The sequence below is a fragment of the Camelus bactrianus genome, chromosome 6, assembly GCF_048773025.1.
Source record: "Camelus bactrianus isolate YW-2024 breed Bactrian camel chromosome 6, ASM4877302v1, whole genome shotgun sequence".
Classification (NCBI taxonomy): domain Eukaryota; kingdom Metazoa; phylum Chordata; class Mammalia; order Artiodactyla; family Camelidae; genus Camelus; species Camelus bactrianus.
The window spans coordinates 90,856,292-90,868,440 of NC_133544.1; the positions used below are offsets into that span (position 1 = coordinate 90,856,292).

At 38.9% G+C, this 12,149-nt stretch overlaps 1 protein-coding gene across 1 annotated transcript in view; it reads right to left on the reverse strand.

Moving 5' to 3' along the window:
* LOC105069619 (IQ domain-containing protein H) overlaps positions 1-12,149 on the reverse strand; it is a 61,745-nt gene that overhangs the window by 45,878 nt on the left and 3,718 nt on the right. The window contains exons 2-3 of the mRNA XM_010955778.3: positions 8,409-8,531; positions 7,112-7,203 (exon numbers count right to left, since the gene is read on the reverse strand). Coding sequence (XP_010954080.3) covers positions 7,112-7,203; positions 8,409-8,531 — 215 coding nt within the window. The remainder of the gene's footprint in view (positions 1-7,111; positions 7,204-8,408; positions 8,532-12,149) is intronic.

Consider the following 12,149-nt stretch of genomic DNA (forward strand, 5'->3'; position numbering starts at 1 on the left):
TCTTTAAACACTAATACAACAGAACATAAAATGAAAATTTCTGTGCAGTTCTGATAGTGTCGGTACAGATGGTGGTGACCCCCCTAGTGTCGTTTGTGGTTTTTTTTTTTTTTTTTTAATGAGGGGGAGGTAATTAGGCTTATTCATTGATTTCTGTTTGGAGGAGGAACCGGGGATTGAACCCACGGCCTCGTGGGTGCCGAGCATGCGCTCTACCACTTAAGCTATACCCTCCCCTCAACTCCTAATGTCAATAAGAAAAGTGTGGTCATTACGAACAGTGTGAGCAGTACCACAGGCAATAAAATCTGTGCAGGCCAGCAAGGGGAAGAGGAAGAACCACACTTTGACCCAGAGGAAGAATCATCGCCAAAGTGGGGAAAATCATGAAACCTATTTTGAAAACAACACAAAAGCACTTCGAGCTCTTTGGAGAAAATACACCGCTTTTGACAGCATCCTTATTGTTTTCTGAATGACCGCTGGGAAAACCTTGCGTTTGCTGGCGTCCGTTATCATCGCTCTGTGCACCCACTGGGTTTTGTCTCTACTAGACCAAACTACCAGATGTTTTCTGGAGCAGTACCTGCTAACAGGGAAAACCATCCTTTGTGCAAGCCAGGCTCCTTGGTTTTCAGGTAGCTATGGCATACAAGAGTACTAGGTTGCAGATGCTTGACTGGACTTGCCTCTGGGCCTGACCATCGATGACCTGTGTGACCTGGGACTGGTGTGAGCCTCAGTTTGCATACCGTTAAAAGGAAAGGGTACATATCTACCTCATACGTTAAAAAATGAGTCCTTTGCAAACTGTCAAGTGTTTTAGAAATACTGACAATAATGATGAAATTCATGATAATGATGATAATGAGGATGATGTTGATTGGATATTTTTTCTAAATCATTTTTTTTTAAACTGAAGTTTAGTTGATTTACAATGTTATGTTAGTTTTTGGTGTACAGCATAGTGATTCAGTTATACATACACATATATATTCTTTTTCATTATAGATTATTACAAGATACTGAATGTAGTTCCCTGTGCTATATAGTAGGACCTTGTTGTTTATCTATTTTATATATAGCAGTGTGTATCTGTTAATCCCAAACTCCTAATTTACCCTCCCCCACCTTTTCCCCTTTGGTAACCATAATTTTGTTTTCTATGTTTGTGAGTCTCTTTCTGTTTTGTAAATAAAGTTTGAATCATGTTTTTAAGATTCCACATGTAAGTGATATCATGTGGTATTTTTCTTTCTCTTTCTGACTTACTTCACTTAGTGTGATCATCTCTAGGTCCATCCATGTTGCTGCAAATGGCATTATTTCATTCTTTTTTATGGCTGAGTAGTATTCCATTGTACATATATACTACAACTTCTTTATCCAGTCATCTGTCAATGGACATTTAGGTTGCTTCTGTGTCTTGGCTGTTGTAAACAGTGTTGCTGCTAACATTGGGGTGCATGTATCATTTTGAATTAGAGTTTTCTTCAGATATATGCCCAGGAGTGGGATTGCTGGGTCATATGGTAACTCTATTTTTAGTTTTTAAAGGAATCTCCATACTGTTTTCCATAGTGACTGCACCAAATTACATTCCCACCAGTAGTGCAGGAGGGTTCCCTTTTCTCCACACCCTCTCCAGGATTTACTGTTTGTGAACTTTTTAATGATGGCCATCCTGACTGGTGTGAGGTGATACCTTATTATAGTTTTGATTTGCATTTCCCTGATAATTGAGCATCTTTTCATGCACTTGTTAACCACCTGCACATCTTTGGAGAAATGTCTATTTAGGTTGTCTGCCCATTTTTGATTAGGTTATTTGCTTTTTGTTATTGAGTTGTATGAACTGTTTATATATTCTGGAAATCAAGCCTTTGTCAGTCTCATCCTTTGTAAATATTTTCTCCTAGTCTGTAGGTTGTCTTTTGGTTTTATTCATGGTTTCCTTTACTGTGCAAAAGCTTATAAGTTTGATTAGGTCCCATTTGTTTATTTTTGTTTTTTATTTCTATTACTTTGCGAGACTTGCCTAGGATAACACTGCTGTAATATATGTCAGAGAATGATTTGCCTATGCTCTCTTCTAGGAGTTTTATGGTGTCCTGTATTATGTTTAAATCTTTCATCCATTTTGAGTTTATTTTTGTGTACGGTGTGAGGGAGTGTTTTAACTTCATTGGTTTACAGGTGGCTTTCCAGCTTCTAAATCATTTTTAAAGGTGTATCCAGGGATAGTACTCATTTGGAATAACTGTCTCAATTTCCTGGGTTTCTATAGAGTGAAGCCTCAGGTATCTGAACAGTGTTGATTCTCAGTTACTCATAGGAACTGTGCTCTGTTATCAATGGACTTTTGGCCTCTGCCACTCCATCAGACTCATAATGTAAGCAGACATTGGCAGTCCTACCAGCTTGACTGCAGGTCCCACTCCTGGCTCAATCCTTGTATAAGAGGCTTGCTCAAACCCTTCACGGCAATGGGGTAGCAGAATTTCTAGGACCAGGCTTTTGATCACACAGAGGCAGGCCTTCTATTTGGCCAAAAGTATACCAATTCCAGGGAGTCATGCTTGTCCCAGGGATTCCAGGTATCAATCATCTGCACTAGAAATACTAAATGCAGATTCCAGGACCCCACCTGGGAGCCAGTGAAAGAGGATTGCAAACCAAAGTTTAAAAATCTCTACTCTACCATCATCAGAAAATCTATAAATAATAAATGCTGGAGAGGGTGTGGAGAAAAGGGAACCCTCCTACACTACTGGTGGGAATGTATTTGGTGCAGCCACTATGGAGAACAGTATGGTGATTACTTAAAATACTAAAAATAGAATTACCATGTGATCCAGCAATTCTATTCTTGGGAATATATCTGGAGGAAATACCAATTTGAAAAGATACATGCACCCCAGTGTTTAGAGCAGCCATGACTTGGAAGCAATCTTAAGTGTCCATTGACAGATGATTGGATAAAGATCTGATACACATATATATTTAATGGAATATTACTCAGTCACAAAAAAGAATGAAATAATGTCATTTGCAGCAACATGGATAGACCTACAGATTATCACACTAAGTGAAGTAAGTGAGACAGAGAAAGACAAATATTTCAGGATATCACTTATATGTAGAATCTAAAAAAAAGTATACAAATGAACTGACTTACAAAACAGAAAGAGACTCATAGACATAGAAAACGAATTTACGGGAAGGAGAAAGGGAAGAGGAGATGGGATAAATTAGGAGCTTGAGATTAATAGATACACAGTACTATATATAAAATTGATAAACAAGGACCTACTGTATAGCACAGAAAATTATATTCTGCATCTTGTAATAATCTATAATGAAAAAGAATCTGGGAAAGATACATACATATATAAATATATATAAAGTATATAACTGAATCACTTTGCTGTACACCTGAAACTAACACAACATTGTAAATCAACTATACTTCAATTTTTAAAAAAAGAACCATTAGTCTAGACCTGTGGTCTCCCAAATAGGGTGCCCACATCTCATGTAATACATAAGACAGTACCATTGGTCATGGGAAGAGAGTATAAGAACTTCTATGTGCATAATGCCACCTGCAGTTCTGGACGCCTTCCTAAGACTGGAAGCTCCAAACCACAAAAGCATGAACAGTGGGGCCAGCATTGGTATACGTTTTTTTCCAGAGCATTGTTATGTACTGCAGTCTACTCATGAATGGGTTTGTGGATTCTGCTATTTATTTTTAACTAAACTAAAGTTTTTCTTCAGGATGAGCCTTTCTTTAGCCATCTTAAAATGTAAAATGGTGATCAACCAATCAAACTTAGAAAAAGTCAGCACCCCAAACCCCTCAAAATTTAAAAATTATCCAGAAGACCAAAATATGGGCTTATATCCAACCGGCATCAATGCTGAATCTCAGCTACGTGTATAGTCAGTATAAAGCCATCATGATTAACAAGATTAAGAAACTGAAACATTATAATTAATAAACCTTTTTAGCAAGAGAAAGAAGTTTTGTGCTGTGAATAAAGTAAAAAAAATTCAACTTTTTAATTTCATCTTTATCTCATTATTTAAACATTTCTATGTGGGTATTTTTATAATAATTCACTCTATATGATAACAAGTATATAATTTATAAATAAATAAGTAAGCACATATGATCAGTGCATGTCCAAATTCTTTGACTGATGGCCACATGGGATAAAAGGCCATACAGCTTCTGTCCCAGCTCGAAACTTTCATGAAGCTAAGTCTCCCCCTTTGACTTCCTGATCAGTTTTGAGACTAAGTAACCTGATTCTCAGTGAGTCGTGCCATCAACAGTGAAAAAACTCCCTCTTACTAATGTATTGGCAGGACTTTGTCTTGGAACCTCAGAAGAAAAATGCAACAGATTGGTTAGACCTCCTCGTCCCAGGCATGAAGGAATTCTGGGTTCTGCAACCTGCTTTGCATATACTGCCCCAGCAGGCCACCGCAGATTCTGAAGCCAAGTCCATTCTGACAGTTCCTGGGACACCCCGGCAAGTGCAGAACCAGGCGTGCCTATCAACTTGGTGACATGACAGTCACAGGCAATCGTCCCTGAGCTCCTGAGTCTCGTGTTTTCCATTTCCATCTGCTGTTACTGCTTCTCTTCCTGCCTGAGCCACTCACTCCCTGTGACTCACACTGCAAGTAGCCTTGGGCCCACTACCTTTGAAGACCTGGTTTGGCCTTTTCTTCAGTTTTTGCCCTTGGCCGACCTCATTTCATTTTCAAATTGCATGCCACTTTGGCACCCGAAATCCATGGCAGGGACTGAGGTGATTCCTTGGGCTTGGAGGGCTCACAATGAACTTGCCCGGCTCCCATCATCCCTATACAGAGGGCCAATGATGGTATTATATTGAGTGGGAAAGAAGAGAGCCGAGGACACTTCTCAGAGTCAGCTCCATGCCCCGGTTAACGACTTCTTCACTCTTCCAGACCCTAATAGGGGCAGGGACACTCCTTGGCCAGGAAGAAGATGGTACAAGCAAAGCTGTCTGCCAGAATCTTTCTATTTGGTTCTCTGCTGCCTAGTTTGCTGTTTACAGCTTGTAAATCTACAGCTCAGACTCTCTGTTCTTTGTCAAGATGAGAGCACACAGAGAAAGCTGGAGACAGGACAGGAGAACGTTCATGGGAGCTGGTGACAGACGCCTCTTCTCCGGTTTGCTTTCCCCACCCCTCCATCCTGAGGCTTCCTTATTGCTGTTTGTATGCCCCACCCTTTGGCCACAGACACCTCACCTACTCCAGATCGCCTGACTGCCCTCTAAACAGGCCTCCCACTTTGCCCCGGGTGGCTTTCTTGACTTAGAACTCAGTCTGTGTAAGTTGGTAAAGTAACCACTCACATTTTCTTCTCTAAGAATCCTGTTTGTTATTTACCTACAGATTCCTTGTTTTAAAAGATTACGTTTATTAACCTATTTGCGGGTCATATTGTTATCCCCAAATTAAAAAAAATCTAAGATACAAGTGACTAAACACTAGACAGACGAGGGGAGGGTTGTCACTGCCAAGGGATGATGGGTGCCTGTGGCACTACCTGCAGGTGGGAGAAGGGGAGGCAGGGGAATGTCCACCCAAGGCTCTGCTCCCCGCTGCTGAGAGCTGGCGCTTGGCTCTAGATTTCCATGCTTCCATTCATGCTCTTTGAAACTCAACCGCACTGTTGGCTGTGATGCACTTATGTTTGAGATATATATATATAACTTCTGTTATATTGTTTGGGTTTTTTGTTTGTTTGTTTGTTTGGGAGAGGGAGGTAATTAGGTTTATTTGCTTATTTTTTTTTTTTTTAATGGAGGTACTGGGGATTGAACCCAGGACCTCCTGCATGCTAAGCAAGCACTCTACCACTGAGCTATACCCTCCCCACCCCATGTTTGGTATATATTTATAATGCAAATAGGGTCACAGGGTTTTAAAGCTTAGTACAAAACCTTAATCTACATACACTCAAATTCAGGAGGCCTGTATGTGGTAAGAAGGTCTAAGGTGAGGAAAGGTCATTTCTTGTTAATTCAATCTTAATTTTAATAAGGCATCTCTTAGGATATATTACACAATGACTATTTCAAGCAAGTTTTATTATTTTTGTTTTGTTTATCTGGGACACCAAAATCATCTTTACAGTAAAGCACATATGACATGCTAATAACTGTAAAGAAAGTTCCACATAAGCATAAAAATTGACTTGCATTAAACTATTTCCTTTAGAAGCAACCTAAACATCCATTGACCGATGACTGGATAAAGAAGGGGTGTGTGTGTGTGTGTGTGTGTGTGTGTGTGTAATAGAATAGTACTCAGCCATAAAAAAGAATAAAATAATGCCATTTGCAGCAACATAGATAGACCTGGAGATCATCATACTAAGTGAAGTAAGCCAGAAAGAAAAAGAAAAATACCATATGATATCACTTATATGCGGAATTTAAAAAAAAAAAAAAAGGACACAAATGAACTTATTTACAAAACAGAGACAGACTCACAGACATAAAAAACAAACTTATGGTTACCAGGGGGAAATGGGGTGGAGAGGGATAAAATGGGAATTTGAGATTTGCAGATACTAACTACCATATATAAAACAGATAAACAACAAGGTCCTACTGTATAGCATGGGAAACTATATTCAACACCTTGTAATAGCCTATAATGAAAAAAGAGTATGAAAAGGAATATATGTATGTATAATTGAATCACTATGCTGTACACCAGAAATTAACACAACATTGTAATTCACCTATACTTCAATAATAAAAGAGAAAAAATATTTCCTTTAGGAGCTGAATTTTGGATATGCTTTACTAAAAATGAAAAAGATATAACACTGAAATTAGGACCCTGAAATAATTGTCATGGTGTCAAGCATTAGAATGCAGTCAAAGTAACACAGAATGAACTATTAAAGTCTAAATTCTGCCATTACTTCTTATGCAAAACTACTGAAATTAGCAGAACGGTTGTGAACAAAGCCAAAGAAATTTTGTCTTTACAGTCATCTCACCTGCTTGAGAAAAGTGCTTCTTTTGGACCCTCAAATGGCTACTTTACTTACCATTTGGAAGCTTTAGAAGAATCTAAGTTACCATCAATTGGAGTCGTTAACACGTGGTGGTGTACAACATTTAAATACTTCTCAATGTGAATCTGTTACAGAAAAGTGAAAGTTTAGGCCATTAGAGTGGACTTAAGATCCTCAGCTAATTTACTCCACTTCATGAGGTTTACCCTCTGAATGGTGTAATAAAGCCAAAAGACACAACATGCTACGTGTTTATTACATGCCTGAGGTATCATTATGCATCTCAAGGCCAAATTACTTTATCCCAAAAAGCATAATAAACAATTGAGACTCAAAGCTTAAGTGACCTGTAGCACTCGTCGCAAATTAAACTGCACACCTAGCCAGGGAAGCTCGCTATGCAATACAGATGTGGGGTAATGTCTTTCTCTTACAGGTACTTTAAGCAAGCATCTGAGGAACGAGTCTGGCCTTTAGGTAACAGATTACTTAAAATGGCCAACCCAAAGACTCCAGTGGGGTCCAGCCTCTCCCCATCAGGTAATACAGGACAACGGCATGCTTGTCTGATGGGGCAACAGGATTTAGCACCTCTCACAGCCCCAGGAGCTGAGCTAGGAAGCTAATAACATGGTAGAGTGGAAGTCGGAAACAACAGCAGAGACCCGGATGGTTAGAGGTCTAGAAGATGGAGATGGTCTTTATTTGGCCCCATGTGCAAATAGATCCTTGTTCTATATATGATAGTCATCCTCATCTGAAGATTGGATTCTCGTGTGCCCTTGGATCTGTCTGTAAAGATGAAGTGCCTACCTACTTTATTTCTCTGTTTCCAAGTTGGTATATTTCTTTTACATTTCCCGTGTGATGGACCAGATTACAATACTACGAAAGTGACTAACCTCAAAATACAGAAGCTATTAGGGAAAAGTAAACGTTTATTTTTGAGAACCCCAGGGAATCTGACGGAAGCTCCCTGCAGTGTATTGGTATGAACCTTTTTTGTCAGGCATACTGTGGGGCTGAAAGTAGCTATTGTTAAAATCCGAAATTCTTTTTATCAAACCATGCTTGAGGGGTTATCACTGCATAGTCAAATACTATCAATGCCTCAAATTCTTTGTGGAATGTGACAGGACGTAAATCAATCAATCAATCTATCAGTTAATAATTGGTTTTTAAAAGGGAACAGAATCGGGAAGCTGCTGGCCAACGAAGCCCACCTCCACGACAGATTTCCACAGGGGCCGGTGAGAGCCACAATTCTCTTCTTCCGGAGGAAACTTTGTCTCCTTCCAGGATCTTATTTAATATCTAAAGCTCTACTCACCTTTAACCCCATTTCAGTCCTTTTGATTGCCGTTTCAAGATTCTGAATGTCTAGAGTCTCGCCTCTTTCCTCAGGTGAAAATTGGGTTAATTTCTCCTTTAATTGATGAAGATCTTCATGGACCTGGTGGTAGAAAAATATAAAATATCGAAAGAATACATACACAATCCACCTAAAACAGTTTTTTTTTTTTTTAAGTTTTTAGTTTGCTTGAATTGCTAGGGACAATAAGGTTGATTTTAAGCATGGTATTCATTAAACAGGACTGTCTTTATGGTTCTGAGATGTGTTCCATTCTATCTGGATCTTCCCACTTACTTCTCTGAAGAAGCTGTTCTGTAGGGGTGGCCTTAATTTTGTTTGATGGAGTCAGAAATGAAAATGATCAAATGAAGAAAGAGCAACATCACATTATTCCTTTAATGTGTTACTTTAATTTATATTTTCCTGGGAAAGGATGAGCACCCTCAGAATCAAATGGGCATTAGGAAATGAGACAGCTCAAGACTCTCTGCATTCATATTAGAAAGCAACCTTCAACAGATAAATACAGATGGCACCAATTATTGTATGGGCTGCTGCCACAAGAGAAACATTTTATTATGCAAATTTATGAACAAAACACCTGTTACCGCAATAGCCACACCACTAACAATCTGCAGACTGGGTTGCTAAAGGCATTTGGAAACAGTTACCTTTTCTCTGTTAATACAGCTGGACCTACACAGTGATCCAGCCTATGTTATTGATTATTCTCGAATATTCCCGAGGAGCCAAGTATTCAAAAGATCAGAAGATTTGCATCTTTTCACTGATGGGCATCACAGCCTGGCAGACACATCTGGTCACTTCACAAATGATCGTGTAAAGCCTTCGAGGCTCACAGATTGAAGTCTGAACACACCTAATGTCTGCTCGGAGGCACTGAGGATGAAGAGGTACTGCTTGCGATTGTTTTGTCCAAGTTTCTGCTGCAACCTGATTTGCTATCTGTGGTCCAAAGACATTTGGAAAATACAAAGAGGCAATTCTAGGCCAAGCCCACTTCCGGGCTACCTCTCAGAATAGAGGTGAGAATAAAATGAGTTTAACTGTGTAAAGTACTTTGTACAGGGCCAGCCACATAGGAGGGCACTGAACAAATGTTAATTCTCTTCTTCTGAATTGTGAAGCCCGGGGAAATGCCTTGCTTATAACTGGCACTTGGTAAGTGCTCATTGATTCGAATTGCTCTCAGCCTTTCTCAAGAGTTTTTTACGTTCCTTGCCAGATAGTTTAATTGCAGTAGAGACAAGTACTGTAGGAAATGTTTTACTAGACTTGAGAGAAAAGAGATTAAGTCCTAAATCTCCCTTCTTTCTTCAAATAGATCCCATCTACCACATTGAAATTTTACATGTCACTCATCATCTCTGTGATCATCAAATGCATTTCCCACTTGGACGAAGGTTATTATTTTGACAGTTTAGGGATGGGGCTGCTTAATAAGAAGCCCTTGAAAGATTTAATACAGAGGAGATTTGCTCTGGAATTTAAAAGAGCCATGCAACCAGGCTCCGGATTGTCAAAAGCAGTGTCATAATTCCATTTTATTCATCTCGGCAAAAGATAGAGTGTGGCTGAGTCATGCTCATTGCCTCCCCATTCATTTTTATGTCATATACTCCTGGCAAACCAGACAGAGGGATTGATGGGAAAGACAGGGGGTAATATTAAGCTATCAATTAGCAACACTATTTCCAAGGTTGGTGTCTATGCACAATTGTTGGGTTTTTGAAATACGATTTCCAAAACTAATCAAAAAGCTCATTTGATTGCCAGACTTGATAATCCTTGTTGCATAAACATAGGTTTAATATTTGGGTCAAACAAACAGTTTTAAAGTATAAAGATACCACATTCTTATTAGTAAAGTATAAAGACAGAGCCTCTAAGATTTAACAATAAAAGAAAACGTATGAGAAACTTCCCAGTTACCACCGCACTTCTTCCAGACTGTTTCACAAATGTGCTGTGACCTGTTTAAGGATCAGCACACACTGGATTTATTACTTTGGGTGAGTTACTTTACCTCTTTGTAGTTTAGTTTCTTGTTCTGTAAACTGGAACTCAGAATAATACCTGCCGACTAGAGTCGCTGTTAGGAGACAGTCCATCTAAGACCTCAGCACGGGGTATGGCTCTATTTCAGTTATCAGAATGATGATTATTACTATAGCAAAACTTCACTACTCTGATTTGTTGAGGAAAGACCCAGCTACAATTGTAAAAGGTAGACTTTTACAATTACAGACTTGAGAGTGAAAAAATCAAGTAGCTAACAAAATGCTGCCTAATCGAGCTCCAGGTGGAGACGGTAATCATATTTCCTGAACCAGAAATGAAAATGTGGGTTTTGATACATGATCTGATTGGGACAGATGATTCACAATCAGGACTACCCTGGAAAATACAGACATAGAAAGTACATCTTTTCTTAATGAGTCACAGGAAGAGCACTGATTATTTGTATTTAAAGATTGTTCTCTTAAGTATTTTAGATATTTTCTCAAAATACTATTTTTAGTATTAATTTGTGCCATCTATTATGTTTTCTAAGTAATAATAATGTTAGTCCAGCTGCATCCATTTTTGAACAGAACATAAATTACTGGACACTGAGTTAAAGAGAAGATCGTTATCCAGTCACCTAAGATCTATGGGCCCAATCCTGTGATGGTTCAAGTTGGATATCCAAAAAGTCGGCTCGTAACAGTGAAACAAGGCATATCTTGTTGCCAAGTAGCATCACCCTCAGAGTTCTAGTTAACAATGGAGTAGTCTTGGTGAAAAAGACAGCTTAAAATTAATTTTTCCTTTCCTTTCAGCAGCTTAGAGTAAAAAGCAGGGTAATCTTAAAAAGACACAAATACATGGGCAGAAGACCTAAACAAGCAATTCTCCAGTGAAGACATACGAATGACCAATAGGCACATGAAAAAATGCTCAATATCACTAATTATCAGAGAAATGCAAATCAAAACTACAATGAGGTATCACCTCACACCAGTCAGAATGGCCATCATTCAAAAGTCCACAAATGATAAATGCTGGTGAGGCTGTGGAGAAAAGGGAACCCTCCTGCACTGCTGGTGGGAATGCAGATTGGTGCAGCCACTGTGGAAAACAGTATGGAGATTCCTCAAAAGACTAGGAATACACTTACCATATGACCCAGGAATCCCGCTCCTGGGCATATATCCAGAAGGGACCCTACTTCAAAAAGACACCTGCATCCCAATGTTCATAGCAGCACTATTTACAATAGCCAAGACATGGAAACAGCCTAAATGTCCATCAACAGATGACTGGATAAAGAAGATGTGGTATATTTATACAATGGAATACTATTCAGCCATAAAATGACAACATAACACCATTTGCAGCAACATGGATGGACCTGGAGAATGTCATTCTAAGTGAAGTAAGCCAGAAAGAGAAAGAAAAATACCATATGATTATCACTCATATGTGGAATCTAAAAAAAAAAAAAAAAAAACAAACAGAAGAAGAAGAAGACAAATGAACTTAAATATACAACAGAAACAGACTCATAGATGTAGAATACAAACTTGTGGTTGCCGGGAGGAGGAGGGTAGGAAGGGACAGACTGGGAGTTCGAAATTTGTAGATACTGACAGGTATATATAGAATAGATAAACAAGTTTATACTGTATAGCACAGGGAAATATATACAAGATC